At 37.1% G+C, this 25,166-nt stretch overlaps 2 protein-coding genes and 1 long non-coding RNA gene across 3 annotated transcripts; 1 reads left to right on the top strand and 2 right to left on the bottom strand.

Moving 5' to 3' along the window:
• Positions 1-1,301: 1,301 nt before the first annotated feature.
• On the bottom strand, positions 1,302-9,701 carry si:dkey-238d18.5 (myelin-associated glycoprotein). Its single transcript, XM_057351337.1, has 11 exons — positions 9,653-9,701; positions 9,324-9,400; positions 5,612-5,971; positions 5,148-5,438; positions 4,646-4,894; positions 3,477-3,728; positions 3,151-3,408; positions 2,991-3,075; positions 2,830-2,913; positions 2,585-2,657; positions 1,302-2,283 (listed from the first exon to the last, which is right to left on the bottom strand). The coding sequence occupies exons 2-11, from the start codon at positions 9,370-9,372 to the stop codon at positions 2,221-2,223; spliced, it is 1,764 nt and encodes a 587-aa protein (XP_057207320.1). The 5' UTR covers positions 9,373-9,400; positions 9,653-9,701; the 3' UTR covers positions 1,302-2,220.
• Positions 9,702-12,741: 3,040 nt separating this feature from the next.
• Positions 12,742-19,672, bottom strand: LOC130564953 (myelin-associated glycoprotein-like). Its single transcript, XM_057351433.1, has 10 exons — positions 19,619-19,672; positions 19,269-19,335; positions 18,458-18,817; positions 14,863-15,153; positions 14,520-14,771; positions 14,171-14,428; positions 13,999-14,083; positions 13,853-13,921; positions 13,696-13,762; positions 12,742-13,588 (listed from the first exon to the last, which is right to left on the bottom strand). Exons 2-10 carry the CDS (start codon positions 19,312-19,314, stop codon positions 13,526-13,528), a joined length of 1,491 nt encoding a protein of 496 aa, XP_057207416.1. The 5' UTR covers positions 19,315-19,335; positions 19,619-19,672; the 3' UTR covers positions 12,742-13,525.
• Positions 19,673-22,293: 2,621 nt separating this feature from the next.
• On the top strand, positions 22,294-23,960 carry LOC130565133 (uncharacterized). Its single transcript, XR_008964340.1, has 4 exons — positions 22,294-22,390; positions 22,526-22,584; positions 22,767-22,807; positions 22,943-23,960. It is a non-coding gene; the product is annotated as an uncharacterized LOC130565133 (long non-coding RNA).
• The last annotated feature ends 1,206 nt before the right edge of the window (positions 23,961-25,166 follow it).

Here is a 25,166-nt window from a genome sequence, read left to right as displayed (position 1 = left end):
TTTACAGTAAGTGTGTCACTATAGTGTAAGGAGTAGTTCACCTTCAAAATGAAAATTATTGACATGCCCTCCTGTCATTTAAAATCTGTACGACTTTCTTACTTCTGCAGAACACAAAAAGATATTTTTTTAAATGTTGGCAACAGAAAAGCTGACGGTCCCCATTGACTTGCATTGGTTTTGTGTCCACACAATAAAAGTTAACGGGGACCAAAGGCTTTTGGTTACCAACATTTATCAACAACTTTCGTGTTTTGCAGACGAAAGAAAATCACACAAGTTTAAAATGACAGCAGGGTGAGTAATTAATGACAGAATTTTCATTTTAAATGTGAGCAAAACAGCTTTGGTAAATCCAGACATATTAAAAGTTCCTCAAGTGACCTATAGGGGTCCTCGTTTGTGAAACCCTGATTGTTCGTCACACAATAATTATTTTTCCTCTTTAAAATATGAGTCCACTCCATGCAACAACAGACAACTCAGTTTTTTAAAGAATTCAAAAATATGTTTTATAGTGCATTCCAATTTATACAAAAGTGCAGTTTTTTATTAAGTAAAAATAAAAATACAGCTAACTAACAAAATGAAACACATGATTTTTGAACAATTTGATCTGTTTTTGCAAACATACTCTTCATTATATATATATATATATATATATATATATATATATTAGTTGTATTATATTATATTTCAGCGCAATATCATATTAATATTATTGGCATAATATAAAAGTTTGACTAAAACCAAATTTCTTAACATTTGCTATACTATGTCGCAATTTTGCTTTCATTACAGAGCTGGCATGAATTCCACCTAACCTGATGATTCATGTTATTCAAACATGATTATTACCCAAAAGCACATTGTGCACTGTAAAAATGTCTGTAACGCAACAATAACTCAAACACAGACCCAGCCACTAAGTCAGTTAGGAAGTGAGTTGCACCTGTTTGGAGACACTTTAAAATTTGGAGCCAAAGCCAACCTCAGCCATTCACAACAGCAAATCTATATTAGTTATAAAAACAGCTTAAAAATGCTGGTGTGTGGTGGGCATTCTGGTGCAATAAGGCTGCCGTTGCATCATCCAGGTGGATGCTGCACATTGGTGGTGGTTGAGGAGATTCCCCCTTCCATGTAAAAAGCACTTTGAGTGTCAGAAAAGCGCTATATAAATGTAATGAATTATTATTATTATTATTATTATTATTATTATCATGTTTTACATTTAAAGGCGCAATTTTTGATTTACAGCGGCCTATAGCGTTGTATTATACAAGTAGATTTGCCGCGAATCGCTCAGTCCAAACACGATGGTGGCCACCGCAGTACAAAAAGATGTCGTTCTCATGTTGACGCAGGGAAGAGATCATGCAGGCATTAGAAAGACTAGAAAGAGTGATGTCTTATTTATTACATGAAATAAAGATATAAACATCCTATTCTAAGGTATTAGAAACATAAAGGTTCATTACGTAAGGTCTTTATACACCTCTGAAGAAGTAGTTTTGTATATTACATTGCATTTCTGTCAATAGATCCTCCTAAAAACCCCGTATTGTTCCTTTAATCTAATAGAAACCTAATAGAAAGTATATCCTCACCAAAGTGAATGTCTGTTCATAGATTATTCTTTTAACTTTCACTTCTGGAGAAATGAAAGTAAGTGTGTATCGGATCTCAATCAAAACAGAATAGGGAAAGAAGATAATAGCACATTATAACAAGGACATCTCAATAGGATCTTGATAGTTGATGTGCATTGCATGTGCTGTTAAATGAAAACAGCTACAAGAAGAGGAAATGGAACTTTTCTCTCAAAATAGAACTGTAAGCTGTCACTGATTCTCAGTATTAAAATGTGAATATAAAATTAAGGAACTTGATACCATGTGTGCATGTCAACAAATCTGTTAAACTCAGCTCAAAAACATACACGTGCAAAGTGGCATTTATGCGTAGAAATAAATTGCACAGAGATTGCATTGTCAAAGATTTACATTGCATTATATATTGCTTAGCTATTTGTTTTTTATACACACAAGGTAACCTATAAAATAAAATATGAATATATTGCAATATTACTTATCAAGCATTATAATTATTATTTTTTCTGCTAGATTTGTCCATAGACCACTGCAATGAAAACATAATGCCATCAAAACAGTCATTTGGATGCATGATCTTTATAAAGGACATAATGCTTGTATTTTTTTAGCTGTTAGCGTAGACCGCTTCATCTTCATCTTGCTCACATGACGGGTATCCATCATCACACTGATCAACAAGGAAGAATTGTCACATATTTTATACATCAGATTCATTGAAACCGTTTAAACAATCCCTCTTAAATATGAAGTGTTAAGAACATTCAGATACAAACATTCAGTTTCTAGATTTGGTATCGCATGTGTTGTTTTTGTCAGTTCTTGCAGAAAACTATTTTGCAAGTGTGTTCTATATATTGTAGATGTGTGATGTGCCAAACCACTAATAAAGTGTGAGTAAACCTGTTGCTAGTCAGAAACAGAATGCATAGTGAACTTTTGCATTTTATCTGATGTAAAGTCATACTTACCTCAAAATTTTTATAAACAGGTTGGTCTATTACTTCATGCTTTATGTATATGTCATTCTTTTGTCGTTCTTGACTGATTTTTACAAAAAACAGATACAAAGAATTAATTAATAAAAAAAAAAGTGCTGATACTTGGACTGTCATAAAATACATGGTATGCAGTCTACACAAACCTTAATAAAGATATAAGGAATATATATAACAAAAATGAGTGTACAGTATGTGTACATTGTCAACATAAATACCTGGATATGTCTGACTTTGGGGTAGTCTTCAGTTCATTGTGGTCATTCTTCACATCCAGTACACTTTGTGCAGGTCTTCGTCCACTTCATGACAAACAGTGAAGGGATTTAGAAACATCAAAGATAGAATTTGACAAAGCAAGAGAAAGAGAGATTCTTACCAGCGTCTCTTGGCTGCACACGCTGAAATGACCACTAAAATAACTACAACAGCAACGGTAGCAACAACAAGATATATTATTAAACCTGTAAGAAAAAAGAGAATTTTCATCAATGATAACGTTTAAAAAGACATCAACACATGAGTAAATGAAGTCTGACCATGATGCGGCACTGACAAAGTCATGACAGAGTTTCCTTCACTGTTACTGGCAGAGCAATGGACGGTGTCTGGGAAACCCAGCCATCCCTGTAGGGTGAATATGGTAAGAGACCCATTTTGTTCAACACTGGAGCTGGGGAAAGCACTCGAGGGACCGAGCCACTTGACTTCACTGGGAGGGTTTGAGTCCACAATACACACACAGACGATAAAAGTCTCTGATTCACAGGAAGACCCGTTTTTAATCTCAGGAGGATCTGTGAAAGAGAGATTATAATATTGATATACTTGATTAAACATGGTGCCTATTACACAGAGTACTTACACAACACTTTAATCCTCTGAGGACCGGAACTGGTTTTTCCCTCTGTGTTAGTGGCGGTGCAGGAAATGGCTTCAGTATAACGGGTCACATGATTCAATCTATATGTGGATCTATTTTCCAGCAGAGATCCAGTTGAGCCGAACCACTGGAAGCTGTCAGGAGGAGGATTACTGTCACTGGAGCAGGTCAGGTCAACAGATTCATTCTCCTTCACTTGTGATTTACTCTGGACATGCACGTTATATGGAGGATCTAATTGAAATAAAATGTTGATACACATTATTCAGTACAATAATTCAGCACAATACTTACTGCTAGCAGAAACCCTCACTAGATCAAATCTGATCTTTGTGGCTTTAAATCCATCGCTGCGTCCGAAATCGCATACTGTGACGGTACGTACTGAATTTGAATAAGTACCTACCTGTCGGCCGTTAAAACAGTACGTTCTATATAGCATGAGTGGGAGTATGAATACATTTCAGACATACTGCTTTAGTAGACCTTTGTTTTATGGTCATGTGACCCGTATGTTCTTTGACCTATGACGTATTAACAACAACCTATACGTGAGCGTTGATAAAAACATAATTTAGTCATGAGAAATTCATTTATTGGCACTTACCTTAAAAACGGACGTCCACCTTAAAGTTTCCCGCTTTTGATCCAGTTTTGAAATCTGACCGTTGCTCAGCTCCCGTGGCATCATGGGATAGAGAAGTGTCCATCCGATCCACACTCACAAATCTCTGCAGAAGTAGTAGACCATCCGGGTATTTCTCGCCTACTGTTTTATTTGCATACTGAGGTTTCGGGAATACTATTCATGACTCATATTCATTTTCACCTGCTAAATAGTATGGAAGTAGGCGATTTCGGACGTAGCACATGTCTCTATCAACTTTGAGGCCATTTTTATGCTCGTGTGTTTTTAAATTGTTATCAAAAGTAATTGTTTGCTTATAGTTACGTTCAAACCGTCTTGCAAAGTCATATTTTTGTCAATTAAGTATTGTCTAGAATGCAAATGACCCTTGTCTAGCATCTGTATACAAGCAAGCTAATGGGCTAGTAAAACAGATGAACATTTTGGTATGTTCCATCCAAACTTTTCAATAGAAAAACATCAACCCAGTACAAAAAAGAAATACACAATACCCTGTACTTACACAACACATTAATCCTCTGAGGACCAGAACTGGTTTTTCCCTCTGTGTTAGTGGCGGTGCAGGAAATGGCTTCAGTATAACGGGTCACATGATTAAGTCTATAGGTGCGTCCATTTGCCAACGGAGATCCATTTAAGCTGAACCACTGGAAGCTGTCAGGAGGAGGATTACTGTCACTGGAGCAGTTCAGTTGAATAGACTCATTCTCCTTCACCGGTGTACTCTGTACATGCACATTAAATGGAGGATCTGAGAAAAATGAGAAAAAGTAAACTCACTGAGTGTCGTGGACAAACATGCCAAATGCATAAATGTAAATATTATATATGTTTCTATAAAATCAATTCATGTTTTTTGGCATTTAAATATGAACTGCTCATGTTCTACAAATCCTTAAAATATGTGACCCTGTCTGTGAAATCTAGGCTTAAGTCTCTAATTGAATTATTTGTAAACAGCAATAAACATTCAAGATGAAAGAAAATGATATTAGTATGCTTACATTTCACTTTGAGCTTTTTGTTGTTGGACGCTGTCTTTGCTGGAGTGAACTCTGCGGAGCAGCTGAGAGGTTTATTATGGTCTTCTCTGGATGGTGTGAAAGTCAGAGATGATGTTAACTTCCATTGGCCATCCTCTAGTGGTTGTGAGTAACTTGTGGTTGTGCCTTTGTGGCTCCAGGTGAGACGCGGCGGCTCCGATGGACAGGAATGTGACACAACACAGATAGCGGTCACTTCTTTCTGTGATGTCACTTCCTCATCCACAGAGATGATGGGTAGCTCGGGTGAATCTGATGAATTGATTTGGACATTTAAAAATATTGTTTACATGTTTACAATTGAAACAGATATTCCATAATAATATGAATGTGGTTGTGATTACAGTGTTGCTTTGTAAATACATGAAAGAACTAACAGCTTTGACCATTTAATTTACCAATAGCACCAAAATATCATCTCATACCTTTTACAGTTATAGAAACTTTGTTTTCTTGGTATGAGAACATGTTCAGATCTTTAATCTCAATCCGGAACATGTATTGTCCAGGGTCGTCATGTTGTAAAGAGCTAATTTTCAAAGTGCAGTTTTTCTGTTGCAAGTAATCAAGGCTGGTGCGATCCTTGAATTTGCTGTTGATTTTGGAAGTGTCTTCATGGTAGATTATATCAGAGTCACCTTTGTACCAGATTCCTGTAAATCCTGTGTATGTCTTTCCATGTGATGGATAGTTGTACGTACAGGGGATCACCACACATGAGCCAGACAGACCCACTACTGACTTTGGTATGTTGGCATTCCATTCATTATCACTTGCAGAATATGCTGAAGATAAATCATTTGGTTTATTTTTAAGACAGTTTAGTAACCAACTAATGTATTTTTGCATCACATGTCCCATTTTCAGTGGTTATTTAATAAGAGTGCACCATCACAATTAAACATTTTCTTAATGATAAACAGTTCACTTTTTCTTTTTGCAATCATTGCTGCATCCTAGGCCTGGGACACACTAGACAAAAAATGGTGGGAGATCAGACTTGTTTTGATTTGACAGTGCCCCCTTTCACACAAAGGACAATAACTTGATCATGTAAAATAACAAACAACATTGCGAAGAAGCTTATCAAATCAAAAGCTTATTTATGACCTGATTAATTGGGACTTTTATCTTGGTACTAACTATCGCCTACCGTGTTTGCCAACCACAAGCTTTTTTAACCACACGCAAGTGACTTTACGAATAATTAAAGGGGGCATGCAACAGTGTTTCATGCATTCTGACTTATTTACACTGTTAAATGTCCTGGCTTCTCATGCTTAACATGGTCAACTTGTCAAAAAACGAGTTGGACGTATCACGTACAGCACTCCAACTTGTTTCGGAAAGTTTTTTATAAGTCTGGAACCCTGTTTCGTAACAGGGATCCTATTCATTTTATTGGGCAATTCTCCCGGAGAAGCAAGAGCCCGCCCACGTGCCAACCGACGAGTGAGACCATCAAGATTGGCTGCGCTGTTGCCCTGCAAGTGCAGCTCGTTACTCTTGCGATAATGAAGTTTAGGTGTGTTTGTTTGTTCACGGCATTTCAGTGATGATTGTTATATAAATGGTGGATATAATCCTGGATTTGCAGATCATTTGAAACTGATAGATGGAGCTGTCCCAGCGCTAAAAGATGCTGGACATGAACTGCATGCGGTAAGTGAAACTAAGTCTTATGTCTGTGTTTTGTTGGCAATCGGCGCGTACGTGCATAATGTAAACAAGACAAACTTATAGTAAATCAACAGTTATGCAGGGATAATGCGATGATGTATTGTGTGCTCGTGATTTAGTTCCTCCACCCGCACACCCCCAGGAGGTCGTATTTTTCCGGAAATAATCTTACAGCTGTATCTATCTTTTATAAATGTGATCGAACTAAATACTCTTCGAAGATACAAAGTATGCAATACTACTCTATAGGTACTCAAGATTAATAGGAGATTGGCAGAAACTGCGTATGTTATGGCAGCTCTAAGAATGCCCTATGCCGGAGAAGGTGCTCTTCAATGTTAGCAGAAGTTTTAATGCTACTAAATACTTTTAATGTTAATTCACCCAGACGATTACTTCTGGGTTGAAGTGGGTTTCGAGAGAACGTGAAGGCAGCATTAGTACCAAGTTAGATTTTTGATGATATTGGACAATGTTGACACTTTACGCATTATATGTAAATATATCGTGCTAATTTATGCATTGTGTGTAAACATATTATCTTTGTATTTTTCTATTGACATTCAATTAAAAAAATAGTACCAAGTTGATTATGTGGGATAGTGGGAAATGGCTTGATCCGCCACTAATCTCACGTGGTTTGTGGTGCGCCACTGAAAATCCCCATCACCACTAGCCGGTTCATTCAGCAAATGCGTTCCTATTTCCCAGTGATCTTTTAGTTATGGCCGTTTCTCAATATGCATTCTTCGGCGGTTTTGTGTTCTCGTGTTCTCGCTCTACGTCATCATTAACCGTCAAAGTCTGGTTCCAATACACAAGAACAGAGAACGCATAAAAGTACACGGATGTGTTCTCGATACGAAGGATTCATCGTATGCAGCCTTGCGCGCCTACGAAATCCGCTTGAAGTCCCAGAAGTCACTGCGGTGTGTCCATCCAAGTTCCGAGGCTGCCTCGCAAGACCGGTCTCCACAAGAACACAAGTCCGTTCTTTGCTTTCTTGGAATTGAGAAACGTCCATTGTTCTTGGGGCAAAGGGCCTATTACTTGTAATGCCCTTCTCCAAAAAGTCTTGGTCAATACATATCATACTGTAATTTCTGTTCCACAGACAACTCGAACTACACTGCGTTCCAAATTATTATGCAAATTGGATTTAAGTGTCGTAAACATTTAATTTTATATTGTTCAATTAAACTTATGGATGGTATTGTGTCTCAGTGCTCTTTGGATCACTGAAATCAATCTCAGACACCTGTGATAAGTAGTTTGCCAGGTGAGCCCAATTAAAGGAAAACTACTTAAGAAGGACGTTCCACATTATTAAGCAGGCCACAGGTTTCAAGCAATATGGGAAAGAAAAAGGATCTGTCTGCTGCCGAAAAGCGTCAAATAGTGCAATGTCTTGGACAAGGTATGAAAACATTAGATATTTCACGAAAACTTAAGCGAGATCATCGTACTGTGAAGACATTTGTGGCTGATTCAGATCACAGAAGGGTTCGTGCAGATAAAGGCAGAATGAGGAAGGTTTCTTCCAGACAAATTCGACGGATTAAGAGAGCAGCTGCAAAAATGCCATTGCAAAGCAGCAAACAGGTATTTGAAGCTGCTGGTGCCTCGGGAGTCCCGAAAACCTCAAGGTGTAGGATCCTCCAGATGCTTGCAGTTGTGCATAAACCTACTATTCGGCCACCCCTAACCAATGCTCACAAGCAGAAACGGTTGCAGTGGGCCCACACATACATGAAGACTAATTTTCAAACAGTCTTGTTTACTGATGAGTGCCGTGCAACCCTGGATGGTCCAGATGGATGGAGTAGTGGATGGTTGGTGGATGGCCACCATGTCCCAACAACGCTGCGACGTCAGCAAGGAGGTGGCGGAGTCATGTTTTGGGCTGGAATCATGGGGAGACAGCTGGTGGGCCCCTTTAGGGTCCCTGAAGGTGTGAAAATGAACTCTGCAAGGTATGTAGAGTTTCTGACTGAGCACTTTCTTCCATGGTAAAAAAAGAAGAACCATGCCTTCCGTAGCAAAATCATCTTCATGCATGACAATGCACGAGTTTTTCATTTTTTAAATAAATACTGTTGTCAGTGGGAGGTTTGTTCAATAAAATTCCAAATGTACCCTAACTGTTGATTACTTGAAAATTATACTGACTGTCATTTGCATCGACAAATTAGGAAAACCAGAGAAAGATATCATTTGCATAATAATTTGGAACGCAGTGTAGATGGTGATTCCTGTGTCTCAGTAACAATTCACTGTGCTATTTTAAGTACTGCGTAAAATTAAATGACAAGACTTTAACTAAACAACTGAAAATAAATGAAAAGATCTTAACTGAATAGCAGCGACTTTATGTGAAAACAGGGTTAATAACAAGTGCACATGCAAAGTCAAAATTAACATCTTGTCCCAGTGATAAATATATTTTATTTTACTAACCTCTGAGGTAGAGAATAAATGCAAATAAACAACTCTGGAAAACCACCATCTTTTTCTTTAAAATGGAGTAGGCCTACCTGGAAATATATGTTTTTATTCATTACTTCAAAGGCTGTCTGCATATTTTAAATAAAAACTAGACCTTATAGTACATATGTTTTTTAAAAAACAGTTTTAAAATCCTAATCACAAATAATCGGTACATTTTATTTTTTATATAAAAAACATTGAACATTTTAAGCACATTTTAATTTTGTGGAGCAAAGCGAAAGTATACACTTCTTGTAGTAGTATTAGGCTAAAGAAGCATAAATAATCTTGTCACTTACCTAATGCGTGCCCTTAAACACTGCTTAAGTTGATATGCAGGAGACGTGGTGAGCCGAATAGTGAAGAACTTCCTTTTTCATGCTGCTTTATGTTCGTCTTAAATTAAAATAATCACTTCCTGCACAGTGTCCTTGACAACATATTGTTTCCTTTTAAAATGTACTCTATCCATTGATTATACTGTGTATGTTTTGTGTGAAGACACTGGTCTCTAACAGCATCCTCAGTGTTTATAAGATTAATTCTAAAATCGATTAATATAATAAGTAGAAGTTGAATGTGCTTGTCTGTGCAAAAATTATTGCTGTGCAACTTTTCATTCTCAGGATCAATCTGAAAAGTCATAGCACATTGTTCGTGTTTGTAGCACAAATAATAATAAAACTTCAAATCAATAAACAATTATTGCTTCAAGCAGATATCGTTTTATTTATTACTCGCAACGATTGTCCATGTTGAGTAAAGCTAATGTTTAAAATATTAAAGTATAATTTCAACTCAAATCATTTATACAGTGTTAGATGTCACAGGAAGTGAATAAGAGGAGTCAGTTCACACTCATTATATGTGGCAAAAAACCAGACTCAAACAGTTATGTGTCAAAAGCTCTTACAGTGGTAGCCTGCAATGGAAAGTGTTATCGTGTGATTTGCTCATTTGAAAATGTTCCTTAGGAGAGTAGGCAGAGAGGAATTAAAAGACAAGACAAATTAAATTGATGTTGTCCCAAAATCGCTTGATATGGGTTTATGCTGTTGTGTGCACCAAGTATATCTTCAATGACGTCTGACTATTATGTTTCCTTTTTTACAGAAATGTCAGACTAGATGAAGAGCACATGCCCAAATCTCTGTGATATTCTTTGGCCCTGGTCATTCTATGCAAGTTCATGGGGTTTTAAAAGTAAAAGCAAAATCATAACAATTCCTGCAAACTAGATCACCTGATTTCCAGAAAACACTATTGTTTAGATTCGCTTACAGGCGGGGTAATGGATTTCCAAATTACGCTTTAGACAACGAGTCGGGCCGAGTTCCAAAACAACCTTGGTGAACAGTGCACAGGACGGACATTAGCCGGGCAGAGCGCTGACGAAAGCAAAAGATGGGGGTAGGGGTGTGTTTGTTTTGGTGATTTGAACATCAGCAACGGCTAAGAGAAATAGGACACCCCGCCTTTAATAGGACTTGGTGTTATAATCCCACTATCTCAGCACAGTTGAATTGCCCAGTAGGATGCATGACAGGGGGACGCAGTCAAGAATATGAATAGAGGAAAGGAGGTCTGAGGTTTCACTGGGTTCGTCGGGCAGGCATCCTCTGTGTTTGGGGGATAAATGATTATAGAAATACATAGCGTAATTACCTTCACTTGCCATTATCAGAGAGACATCTCATGAGTTGTGTGTCCCACTTTCATCACATCCATTATCCTGGGTGAAAGATGCCTTTTGGTGAGGTGCTGCTGATGGTTTGAGGACATGAGACTCAAAACCAAGGTGTATAATTGTGGCCACCGTGTGGTAATGGTCATCACTAAGTATTTATATGAAGAGGAAGACTTATTCATAATGGCAAAAATCGGAGACGAATCTGAGAACTCGGTTCTAAATGAAAAATGAGTGTTTCGTGTTTATTTAAAGTATCATCTACAAAGACTAATTTCAAATTATATTCAATATCAAAATGAGCTACAATTAAATATTCTCACGTCATATACATTTGTAGGGCAGTTTTTGAGAGACAACTAATGTATATTTGCTTTGGGCAAGTAACAAACATGGTTTACAGATATGCCAGCAAACAAGAAGTTTCATCAATTTATTGAACCGTCTAGAGAGGTTTGACGTTCTCGGTGTGCGCCACTAGAGGTCAGTATACTCCACAAAAGCAGGGTTGATGACTTCCCAGGTCTGTCTTGTTAGCTTTGCCTGTTCTAGCGCCAGTTCTGGTGTTAGTTGGCTATATGGAAGGTGACTGCTTCCTCCAAACTTTAGTTTTGCTGCACAATAATCCTTCTTTGACAGGATCCGGTCCTTTTCTTTTTGCAGAATGGCTGCCAAATGAACTTTGTCCTCAGGGACATACTTTGAAAACTTTTCCTTTCTCCAAATATTTTTTCCTGGGTCCTGGGCTATAAGAGGGCTTGATGTTCCATTACCCATGATACACTGTGATGTAGATCAAATGAAGGAATGAAACAAAAAATGTGATTATTTAATATATTACCCAGCTATGGAATACTAGATCGTGTTGTCGGAGAAAACAGATAATTACGGCAATAGTAATCAGGAAACTGGTTGATGCCTGATTTATTCAACATGGCCACACAAATGACATAAAGTTAAATGACAAAAAAATATTCCCTGACCTTACCTGACTTCACCTGAGTTGACTTTGGATGAATGCTTTTCGTGGTTTTGCAGTTGGACTATGAGTGAAATAGAAACGAGTGCCCCAGTTTATACCGAGTTTGTGACGGGTGTAGTGACTTAAGGTTTGTTTATTGACTAGAATGTGATTATCATATAAAAGGAAACAGGATTATAAAACACAATGGATCCTTATTGATCAATGAGAAAACATTATTCATTATTAATCCTTTTAGTTTGGAGACAACGGCCACTATTAGGCAAATGATTAAATCATTGAGATTGAGACCAGATTTCACGTGGGGTGAGAATGTGATATTTGATTTGTCTTATTAGGGCAGTAGGGATGAGGAATTGAAATACAAACAATTGTGTTAAAAACAACATAATCTTGCTATTTCTGGGACAACACACAAAATGTGTTACGTTGTGATACTTTTAACTCAACTTGTGTTGTGCTCAAATAATGTGTTTAATTGCATAACACAAGCAGTGTGTTAATGATTGACACATCCTTTTCAGTGTAGTGTTCACCTGCCATTGTTTTCTCAGATCAATCTGTGCTGAATCAAAGCTTTTCTTTCTTTTGAAGATGTTCATAGTGATGTGTAGAATAGTGATGTACATACTGGAAACTAGTGAGCCATACTCTTTCAAGTCGAAAGTACACTACAACTCATTCTTTGTATATGATATATATTTGACAATAACAGTGAACACATCAAACTTCAGAATAACACAATTGTAAGTACAGAAATTACGTTGTGACTAAAGGCATCCAAAGGTTTGCAGCAGCTGTCTGTTCAGGGCACAGCCATGCCAAACCTTTCCTCCAGTGACCACTAGGGGTCCTTGTTTACACATTATCAAAAATGCTTTAAGGACCATTTATATATCACAGCTCATTAGCATAAAAATCTACTTTTGTCTGCAAGTTTGTATGAGGGTTAGTAAACCAAATCGAACATATTTTTAGCTTGATATGATCTAGAATATGGATATAGAATTAAGGAACTTAATCAACACATACACAACAATACACTCTGAAATATGTTATTTGTGTTTAATTTTCTATCTACTGAATTAGAAATAATAGAGCATAGATTGCTTATTATTACATGAAGTATTTACATGGCGTGAAGTATTGCTTTACCTTTGTAATACACTTTTATACACCATGGAATAGTAAATTACTGAATGAATTCATTAAATTAATTTATTCACCCTCATGTTGTTCTGCAGAACACATAAGAAGATATTCTGAGAAATGTTTTTGTGTCCATTCAGAGGAAGTCAGTGGGGGCCAATGTTGATTAGTTCGTCAAAAAGTCGTATATCTTAAATATCTTTAACTAATCATTTCCATTATTATTTTTACTGCTTATATTTTTGTGCATATGCCTTTCGAAAGGAACTAACAACATACCATTACAATGTAAGTGTAGAACCATCAGAAATAGGCATTTGGATACAATACGTAAAGATATAATGCTTATATTTTTTATGTGTTAGCGTAGACCGCTTCATTTTCATCAGGCACAGAAGGCAGGCGTCTGTCATTGCACTGATCAACAAAAACAAATTTAGTTAAAGGGTGCACTGCTAAAAAAACAAAAGCTGAAAAGCATTTACAGATAAATCGTAAAAAATGGATTGATGTAAAGTACTTACTTCATAATTCGTACAAACACGCTGGTTATCTTGGTTTATGTAAATGTCATTGCGTTTCTGTTTCTCCCTGATTTTAATAAAAAATAAATACAGTACTTCTATATTCACACAAACACCTAAAAAGGCATGAAGATAAAATGACAAACCGACAACATACCTGTCAAAGCAAGACTTTTGGATTGTCTTCATTTTATTCTGGTCATTCTGTCGTTCATCTCTGCGCCCACTTTAAAAAAAGGATCACATTTTATAGAGCGGTTTATAGAAAGGCAATAAGACCGCACGAGTTATAGAGATTCTTACCAGCGTCTCTTGGCTACACACGCTGAAATGACCACTAAAATAACTACAACAGCAGCTGTAGCAACAGCAAGATATATTACTAAACCTGTTGAAAATGAGAGATTTAAAATAAACACTTGTTTTTATCAATACCATTAAAGAGACATCAACACTGATGGGAATGAAGTCTGACCATGATGCGGCACTGACAGAGTCATGACAGAGTTTCCTTCACTGTTACTGGCAGAGCAATGGACGGTGTCTGGGAAACCCAGCCATCCCTGTAGGGTGAATATGGTAAGAGACCCATTTTGTTCAACACTGGAGCTGGGGAAAGCACTCGAGGGACCGAGCCACTTGACTTCACTGGGAGGGTTTGAGTCCACAATACACACACAGACTACAAAAGTCTGTGATTCACAGGAAGACCCGTTTTTAATCTCAGGAGGATCTGTGATACATAGAGAGATAGACAACAATAATAATAGTACTGTATAAACTGTATGAAATGAGGCCGATCATGCATAATACTGCATACTTACACAACACATTAAACTTATGAGGAGCTGAACTGGTTTTTCCCTCTGTGTTAGTGGCGGTGCAGGAAATGGCTTCAGTATAACGGGTCACATGATTAAGTCTATATGTGGATCTATTTTCCAGCAGAGATCCAGTTGAGCCGAACCACTGGAAGCTGTCAGGAGGAGGATTACTGTCACTGGAGCAGTTCAGTTCAACGGATTCATTCTCCTTCACTTGTGATTTACTCTGGACATTCACGTTATATGGAGGATCTAGTTGAAATAAAATGTTTAAATATAAAATATTGGTTAGTACATTACCAACTTCCTGAGCACAAGCACAATAAACTTGATTTATACTTACATTTCACTTTGAGCTTTTTGTTGTTGGACGCTGTCTTTGCTGGAGTGAACTCTGCGGAGCAGCTGAGAGGTTTATTATGGTCTTCTCTGGATGGTGTGAAAGTCAGAGATGATGTTAACTTCCATTGGCCATCCTTTTGTGGTTGTGAGTCACTTGTTTTTATGCCTTTGTGGCTCCAGGTGAGACGCGGCGGGTCAGACGGACAGGAATGTGACACAGCACAGGTAGCGGTCACTTCTTTCTGTGATGTCACTTCCTCATCCACAGAGATGGTGGGTAGGTCTGGTGAATCTGGAGAATTGGTTTGGACATTTAAAACTATCTGTGGCCATCTTTAAGAATCGGCTGAAAACACATCTCTTCCGTCAGCACCTGACCGATCAATTCTAACTTCCATCTCTTTTCTACTCTTTCTATATAAAAAATAAAAGAAATACTTCGCTCTGTATACTGTGGTTGGCTTTGTGAGACCAGTTTTATTGCACTTATGCTTTTTTGTTGTCCATCTGTTGTTCCAATTGCTTCCATTGTTAACCCCATTTGTATGTCGCTTTGGATAAAAGTGTCTGCTAAATGACTAAATGTAAATGCCAGTTTTGGGAGATACAGCCACAGAAAAAATTTGAATACCATTTCAATTTTTTGTGTAATTGTGTGAACTACTAACAATATTTTCTCTCAAATTTCAAATAAAAATATTGTTTCTATTTGCAGAAAATGAAAACTGGAGAAACGGGTGAAAATAACAGAAAAACAGATTTTTTCAGACCTCAAATACTGCAAACAAGTTCATATTCACTTTTAAGCAACAGCAGTAATATCTGTACATGGGTCAAATACGAAAAAGTGTTTCAGCATAAAAACAAGTGTAATACTGCTTTAAATTGTTGTTGTTCAAAAAGTTTTGTTTACTGCATTTTTGTTTTTGCTTTTAATGATTTACAGAAGACGCTACTACAATGTCATTCAGTGAAACAATCTTGTCAGGCATATTTCCAACAAAAATCAAATCAATGTATGACATATTAAAAGACTAAATACTTTCACCCCAAATGCCAATTAGTTGCTTTTTTTTATTTGGCACCATCCTAGGTTTTGCCCATTTGTCAATAAAATTTTTTACTCAAAGCATAACAAAATGTAATATGCTCACTTGTTCTTTTCTATATTTTAATATGTACATGTCAGAATAAGCATGCTGTTTGAATTTGTACATAAATATTGTTACACTGAATGACGATCTAACATTATTTCAACCAATTTTTGTCATGAGACTGGCAGAACACCACAGATGCAGACAGTGCAGGGTTAACACAAGATCTTTTGTTTATTATTAAAGCCCATGATGGGAAAACACGCTCAACAAAACAATTCAAACTAAACACTTCCCTCGAGGGGGCAAAAAAATAATCAAAGTTCAAACGACGACACAACGTCTACAAACACGGCAAGGCTAGGCAAGACGGGGATAATATGAATTGTTCCAAGACAAGACACGAACATGGAAGGTACAACCAGGGGTGCCGCTAGGGTTTCTGGACTCTCTGGCTAATTTGTACTCCGGGCCCCCAAAGAGTTATTGCATATTGCTTTCAATAAGAGACAAAAATAAATAAATTCGAACGTTTATAACAATAACTGATATTCTGCATACATAACTGTACAAATAACTGTATACAGTACAAGTCATTACAAGCATTGTATCCTCTCTTTCAGACACTGTTAAAACTGCCTGGAAGTCTTTAAAAGCAGTCAACTTCTAGCCATTTTTTTTTCTTAAAGGCGGGGTGTCCGATTCCTCTTAGCCGTTGTTGATGTTCAAATCACCAAAACATACACACCCCTACCCCCATCTTTCGCTTTCGTCAGCGCTCGGCTTGGCTAATGTCCGTCCTGTGCATGGTGCAGTGCATCTAACTGCTGATTGGCTACAAGGTTGTTTTGGTACTCGGCCCGACTCAGTTGTCTGAAGCGTAATTCGGGAAATCGGTTACCCCGCCTTTAAAGTGCCAGGCGCTTCTCTCAGCAAAATCTTTGATCAAATCTTTGAAATCAAGCTGTCTTGCTAAATCTTGTTCAATAGACAGCATGACAAGACCATTTAGTGTTTCCTGACACATTGTGGATCTGGGGTAGTTCTTCACTAAATTGATCTTACTGAAAGCTCTCTCTCCACTTGCAACAGTCACAGGTAAAGTGCAAAATATGCGCAATGCACACTTCACTGAAAATGCTCTGGACTCTTAAATGATTTTTAGGACTGTTTTATCAACAGGATTCTACAATGACTTAAATGAAACGAAAAGGATACAGATTACAGCATACATTTTGATTGAGTTCTTAAAGCTGTTGCAAGGTGAGAAGCTTTAATGTACGTAAATTGACTAGTTTAGCCTTTGTTGCATTTGTCTTTTCTAAAGCTCATCACAATCAACTCGATTCTCGAATGCAAAAAAATTGTGTTACAAGACCTTGGGGTGTGTAACTGATAGAATTTATAGTATATGTTAATTAAAACAGCTTATAAGACAATAACACAAAACAGGAAACGTAAATCACCTTGTTTTTTTAAAAACTGGGTGACTAGTCTCGACCTCGTCGAGACTTCCTCGTCTCGACCTCTCTTCTCTCTCTTGTTTCTCTTTTCTCTTTTGATATGCGCCAGTGCCGCTTCTCTGAATGATCCGCTTACGTCTTTTTAAGGGGACACACATGCAGGTTCTGCTGGGCCCCCAGTGAAACAAAGGCCCTTAGAATCATCCTCCCCCCGTCACGGTGCCCCTAGGTACAACGAATGGCACGGGACAGAGAATACAAGGGGTTTAAATAGGGGAACACAACAAGGGATAATTAACAAAATCAGGTGAAGGGCATGAACACTAATGGGAAACTAACGGGGAGATTACACAGGGCAGGTGAGGGGCATGAAACACTAGCGGGAACTAACAAGGAGATTACACCGGCAGGTGAGAGGCATGAGAGACTAATGACAAGAAACAGGGGGCGGGGCCAAGATGCAAGACAGGATAACATGTGGCACAAAGTCATAACAAAGGCCACATGTTTCCACACATAACAAAACAAGCACAAAGACATGGTACTGTCACGACCCTGTCCACAGAGCTAGAAAACCACTGACAGGAAGGACAGGATCATGACAAATTTTAGACATTTTAATCTTCAAAAACTTAGTTGACACCATATAGTTGACATTTTACTTACATTTAATGTGCTTTCTATGGACATAAAATCACTTTTGTAAAAATTTTTTGATGGGGACATCTTAACGTCTTTGACCCAAATGCATTTAGGAAATGCTCAAACATAATTTTATGTGATAACCTCGATTCACAGTTTTCATGTGTCTTGCTGTCAGTCTTTCACATTGCTGTTAGATGACTTTGTCACTCCTGAGGTTTGATTCTATTAAAATACAACAAACACTGGACTGGAATGGCCACAATACATCTAGAAATGCTCATTTGAAATTAAAATCTCTTAATTTTTCCAAGGCTGTATGTCACAACTCATCTGAACATGATTTTAATTATTTGAGTAAACATTTTATGTAATTAATATCCTCAAAAGCTCATACCTTTCACTGTAATAGAAACTGGATTTTTCGAGAATGTGGCCTTGTTGAAATCTTTTATCTCGATCCGGAACTTGTATGATCCTGAGTCGCTGTGTTGTAAAGAGCTGATTTTCAAAGTGCAGTTGTTGTGACGCAGATCGCCAAGACTGGAGCGACCCTTGAATGTTCTGATTATTTTGGAGGCCTCTTTATGGTAGATTATGTCAGATTTATCATTGAACCAGATTCCTGTAAATTCTTTGTGTGTCCTTCCGTCTGATGGGTAGTTGAACTTGCAGGGGATCACCACACATGAGCCAGACAGACCCACTATGGACCTTGGTATTTCGGCGTTCCATCCGTCATCAAGTGCAGATGATGCTGAAAAGAAAAGTGCATGGTCTCAGAGGATCTTACCCAAAACTGCTACCAAAATGTTGCTGTAGAAAAGAAATGACCTACAGTGTGACACTAGTACAAAATGTGTTGGTTTATTTTAAAGATGCTGGACTTTTTTAATAAGCAATTCTTTTTTTTTCAAGTGTTTTCTTTATTGCTATTGCATCTTTTCCAGACATGTGTCCGTGTCATTACTTGTACACATAATAGTTTCTGTTCCATAGATGACTAAAATAGACGGTGATTCCTGTGTCTCAGTAATGATTCACTTTGATATTTTAGTTTCCACGTGTACTTTAATTTGAGATTATTCACTGGTCACGGAGCAGCATTAAGTGAAAACAGAACTAAACAATCATTCTCAAGCAGGGTAACACAAAACGGAGACGTGAAACTTGACTAAAGAGAAAAAATCTTTTTTTATTTGACCAACCTCTGAGCCAGAGAATGAATGCGACAAAGCAGATCTGGAAAACCATCTTTCCATTAAAACGCGGTACCTGAAAATTATTTCTTCATTACTTGTAAACACTTTGAAGGTCTTGCATATTATTTCATAATCTGAAATTAACATTACATAATTGATCTTTTTTACAGTTTTAAAAGTATTATCATATCCACAAATCACTACTGAGTAATATTTTAATATCATACAAAACATTGAACATTTTAAACATTTGTTACATTTTTACTGTTTATGGAGCAAATACATACATCTGCATAAGAAGTTAAGCAAGAGTAGCTGAATACATGATAAAGGATTTTAATAGTCTTGTCGCTTACCTCACAGTTTGTCCTTCAATGGGTCTAATTTGGCATGCAGATGATGTGGCGAGCTAAACATTGAAGAACTTCCTTTTTGGTGCAGCGTGATATTCGTCTCGGTATGATGTGAATCATTTCCTGCAGTCTCAAAATTTCATTCTGAACTATGTACTGTATGTGTTGTTCAATATACTTGTATATGTTTACGCTGCTCTCTATAGCATCCCCAGTGTACACAATAATCAAATAATTGTATAATCTTTGTAGCTGCTGAGGTGTGATAAATGATTTTTAGTTGATTTTTGTTGATTGGTAGCTCCGAGGAGGGCATTTCTATATGAATGATTGTTAGGCCTGGGACGCACTAGATGATTTTCAAAGCTTACGCAGTTATTATTACAGACATTATTATTTCTTAACACTCCACTTTTGTGATGTGTGGTGTGTGGTGCCTAAGGTGTTCTGGGCTTAGGGTTTCTCTTCTTTTTTATCGTCTGCCGGATCACCCAGAAAAGTAATAGCACATCTCTTCCCCATTTAGCCCAAACTAAAAACTTGAAAATTCCTCATAATGCATTAAAGGAGCAATGTGGAGTTGTTGGCGGCATCTAGTGGTGAGGTTGCGAATTGCAACCATTGGCTCACTCCACCGCTCACCTCTCCCTTTCGAAGCTCTACGGTGGCTGACACAGAACTAAGATGTTGTCACGTTTTCGCTTCTTTGCCGAAGGAGATAACATATTTACGAAACGCGATCTGTAGAGCCGTTTGTCTCTTTAGGGCTTCCGTAAAAACATGGCAGCACAACATGACGAATTCCACGTAGGGGGACCCCCGTGGTGTATGTAGATAGAAATAACTCATTTTAAGGCAATAAAACATAACTGATCATTATGTGAGGTCTTTATACACCTCTGAAGACGTAGTTATGTATATTATATTGCATTTCTGTCAATAGATTCTTCTTTTCCCCACATTTCACCTTTAACAAATTATTACACGAAGCATAGATCATTTCTTCATGAACTTGCATTTAATGCAGTGTGAATAAAACCAGTAAAAGCTTAGGTTTAAAATATTGAAATACGATTAACACATACACAAGCCCTCTGTTCAGATCTCACACAGGAAGTCCATAGAGACATTCAATTCACTTTGTACTGATTGTACTGTATGAAGTAGAATAACAACAAAACGTTTTGTGGGTGAAAAGTCCGTATGGTATGTCAGAGAAAGTGTGATTGTGTGTTCTGCTCGCCTGAAAATGTTCTTAGGGCTAGAGGGATAGAGGAATTAAAATAAGACAACTGATTTCTATTTTATTCAAAGAATTGACAGGAATTTATACATTTATGTGCATAGATAATGGTGATAGATGAATGCTGGATGGATGGATGGATGGATGGATGGATGGATGGATGGATGGATGGATGGATGGATGGATGCATGTTCAAAATGAACACCACAATGCCAAACAAAACGTGAGAACATGAAAGCCAAAGCTGATGTGTGTTTCTGATTGTGGCCACTGTGGTCTTGATGTTCACCACTGAAAAGGATTTCGATGACTTGATAGAATGATGAGAACTCTTTATTTATTGGTGGAAAGTTATATCGCCAAAACAAACCTTAAAGTGTAGTTTTAACTGTGAACAATGTAAGTTTGTTCAAACTGTTAACATGTTTATTGTGTGTTTCTCAACTAGGGGCTGGGGCTATCTAGAGATTTTAAAGAGGTCCTCTAGTTTACCTTTTTTTTTAAATCAGACAAAACAAGCAATAAAATAAACTACAATTATTTCCAAGTGTTTGGATATTTTTATTACAAATGTATCTCTATAGTTATGCAAAGTTCTAGGGGGCCTTGTTGTGTACAGTTGGGGGTGGGGTTTACATGTTAGTACATGAACACTAGTTGTACACAGGTTTGTACTTCATTCGATTTTTAGTAGCCTAATCTGCAAAACAGACATGAGATCAGTTGAAACTAAGGTAGACGATGGTTCTTGGGTTCACTTTCAGATCAGCGCCCCCTAGTGGTGAGCCATCGATTCGAAACCCAACGAAGCTTTGTTGGCTGAAATCACGTGGTCAGTTTTGCGCGCTTTGACACCATTGAGAATGAAGAGCATCAGAGGAAACTTTCCTAAAAGCAAATCGATGTTTTACATGCTCAAAAAACTAACAAAATTGATGAATTGTCATACCAACCAGAATGTTGTTGGTCTTGCTTGGCATAACCAGGTGTCACATGAAAAAAGTCGTAGGCTATTGGCTACTGTAAGATATTGTAGTTATTTCTACACTCTAATGTACACAACAACATTGTAGTATAATATACTTGTATACTAAACCGTATTGTGCTGTAGCATACTTTGAAAATTAATGTTCAAAAACTGCAGTTTACGAAGTATAGCCTACTACAGTATCTTTATATATTTAAAAACGACTGGTTGAGACTAGTTCTGTGAACATCAAAATCTTAAACATAATGTCATTTAACAAATCGAATGATTTGTTCAATTTTGTTTAATAGGTTCATTTCATGATTTGTTTAATTTGTTCAAATCTATGATTGAGTTTGGCCCGTTTTTACCAGTAGGTGGCGCCAGCCTGCCGCGGTTCTAGTGCTTCGAAGGAGTGAATCATTTTGCGAGGCAATTGGTTCAGTTGAATCGAAGCTTCATTTCTCCCATCACCACTTCCTGATGAAAGCACGTTGACTTCAGAGCACCAGTTTATATCTCATTGTTATTCAGACATTGGATGTTCATCACTCTTGCTCATGAAGTAAGTTCTTATTTTCTGCTACTTTCCCTTTGACATACCAGCCAAGAGACAAGAAGATTCACTTAAAAGTTAATTTGCATTTAATATGCCACAAGTCATTTCTGAGTGCATTGCTATGATGTTGTGTTTCCTCAGTTCTGTCAGTCCTGCATGATGGGGGCAAAGACAGTTTCTTTCTTTTTCAAGTGATATAAGTAGGTACTAACATACTACTGACCAAGAAAAATATTGCTGACACTATAACAATAGACAAATTCCTCCATTTAGTTAAATGTGTTTCAATAACTGCAAATAAGTAATACGGAAATATTTGATTTATTATGTGAATGCATTGCATACTTTTGTTATCTTTTGTTCCTGTTTAAAAATGTTACAGAGAAAGCGCAGTAAACATCTCCAGACCAGACATGACAATACGTAAGTATTTTGTTCAGTGCTTTGGTTTTGTGGGCATTCGTAAAATCTGACAAGCATACATCCTGCTGATAACTGTGTATTTGTGGTTGTAGAATAGAGTAGTATGTAATCATTTACATTGATTCACTTCGACAGATTTTCGTTTGGAAACATCCAAACACTTTCAGATGAAAACAACAGCGAACCAGATGGAAGACATCAAAGGCAACTATGCAGAAGCAGTTTAAGGAAAAGTTACTTTTAAAAGTAAGGTTACAGTATCGCGTTACTTTGTAAAAATATAACTAATTCTGCATTATTTTCTCTCACTTAACTGATGCTCACTCACATTAAGGCCTTTAAGTGTCTTTTTTGCACTAATATTTATTACTGTTATGCATTTAATAACTATTATTATATTCTGACCTCTTAGAATATTTCTTGATATCATCTACTGTACAACTGTGCATCTTCTGTATTCTAAAATTAGATTATTGACCAATTCAATTCAATTTTATTTTTATAGGGCTTTAACAATTTGCATTGCATCAATGCAGCTGTACAAAAAACTAAGAAATTAATTTCTTCTAGTATATATACACAAGTTTTTAATTTTTGAGTTGCAATCGTAAAGTATTTATATGTATAAAGTCCTAAAAATTTATAAATAATTTCGAATAATTAAAACTATTGGGAAGGTTTTACTAATATTCGACCATATTTTTCATATAAATGTATTTTGAATTTCATCAATGTATTCACTCAAGTCACAGTGTCAGTGTTTGTAACATTTTTGTCAAATTTGTAACAAAATCACCTGTACAGCAACAAATATTGTTTAATGGTTACATTATAAATTCAAAATATCAGAGGTTATCGTGTGTTATGCGTTGTCATCAGAAGGTGAAAGTGATATTAGGGCACTGGGAGTTAGCTGCTAAAATGTTAAAGGGGTCATATGGCACGAATACGTGTTTTTCTGTGTCTTTGGTGTGTTATAAGTTGCCCATTCATGTATTAGACACGTAAAATTGCAAAAATTAAAGTATCGGAACAAAAGATGCATTCTATCTAAAAGCGAATGCTCACCCAGACCTTCCTGAAACGCCTCGTGTAACCACACCCCCACAAATCTACATCAGTTCATGGTATGATTTGACTAAGACCACCCAAATGTATACACAAGTAAGGTGGGCGTACCTGTCAGTACAATTGAAGAGGAACGTGATGTTCCAAATATGGTAAGAGGCGTTACATTTCCCTCACACGCTTGCAGTATTCCACCAATCACTATGCACTGGTTAACTGGCCAATCACAGCACACCTCGCTTTTCAGAGCGTTGAGTTTTGTAAAAAATCTGCGTGTTTCAGAGAGGCGGGGCAAAGAGGAGATACAAATTTCCATGAGGGAAATACAGCGTTTTTTAACTTTAAATCATGTATACACATTTCATTACATCTAAAACAAACGATAATATGCGTTTTAGCCGTGTCATATCACCCCTTTAAGTATGTTGCTAAGTGGTCCACTGGCCCAAGTCAGAAAGCACATAGGCCTAGATGGGCCTTATACTCTTTGGTCTGCATTTCTAAGTGTGTTACAAAGGAAAACTCCACGCACAAGTCTTTTTATCAAAGAACTAACTAAGTGCAGTCTGCTTTAGCAAATACAACTTCTAGAATGTCATGATAGTGATATCTGATGTGTGTGTCTAACTGTGGCCACCATGTGGTCCTGATGTTTACCACTAAACTCTGCTTGAACAGGAAGTGGAATAGATGACTCACAATACAACACCTCACTTGCTTACGAGTTCACACTTTTATATTTAATGACACAGAAATAGTTCAGCTCTAAATAAACTAAAATGAAACAGAAGTTGTGATGGTGTTTTTCCGAATGGTGACGTATATCTAAGTCTAACGGCTTCTGGAAGGAGAAAAATGTAGATGTTTGGAGTGGGAGGGGAAATGTTTTATTTTGATAACAGATTACGAAGCCACATTGTGAATGAAAAAATGTGGGGAAAATGATCTGCACAGAGAAATCATTCCTAAATACAGCATTGACATGATTTTATGGTTACTTTAAATGCTCACATGTTCAAAGTGTCTTTTTTGAAATTGATTATTTCGCTGCATGAGTATCATGGCCAAAGTAAATCACAATAATTATATCTCAATGTATTTTGATTTTTTTGACAAGAGTCTTTTTTCGACAGTATCCATTGTATCCAAATGAACTTGATCCTCTGTGAAACCTTTCCTTGTTCCAAATATTTCTTCCTGGGTTATAAGAAGGCTTGATGTTCCATATGATACACTTTGATAGGGATGTATATGGAATACTCTATGCAAAAAGCAATACAATAAAGGAATT

The sequence above is a fragment of the Triplophysa rosa genome, linkage group LG14 (genome assembly GCF_024868665.1).
Source record: "Triplophysa rosa linkage group LG14, Trosa_1v2, whole genome shotgun sequence".
In the NCBI taxonomy this organism is placed as follows: domain Eukaryota; kingdom Metazoa; phylum Chordata; class Actinopteri; order Cypriniformes; family Nemacheilidae; genus Triplophysa; species Triplophysa rosa.
The sequence above is the reverse complement of the archived record's forward strand: the minus strand, read 5'-3'. Positions and strand labels throughout refer to the sequence as shown.

Excerpts from the sequence above, each read along its gene's own strand:
- si:dkey-238d18.5 (XM_057351337.1), bottom strand. The coding sequence starts at position 9,372 with ATGGTGGTTTTCCAGAGTTGTTTATTTGCATTTATTCTCTACCTCAGA. Across the intron at positions 5,972-9,323 it reads ATTTATTCTCTACCTCAGAG|CATATTCTGCAAGTGATAAT; the intron begins GTTAGTAAAATA and ends ATTTATCTTCAG. Across the intron at positions 5,439-5,611 it reads AGTTTCTATAACTGTAAAAG|ATTCACCCGAGCTACCCATC; the intron begins GTATGAGATGAT and ends TCAATTCATCAG.
- LOC130564953 (XM_057351433.1), bottom strand. The coding sequence starts at position 19,314 with ATGGTTTTCCAGATCTGCTTTGTCGCATTCATTCTCTGGCTCAGAG. Across the intron at positions 18,818-19,268 it reads ATTCATTCTCTGGCTCAGAG|CATCATCTGCACTTGATGAC; the intron begins GTTGGTCAAATA and ends TTTTCTTTTCAG. Across the intron at positions 15,154-18,457 it reads AGTTTCTATTACAGTGAAAG|ATTCACCAGACCTACCCACC; the intron begins GTATGAGCTTTT and ends CCAATTCTCCAG.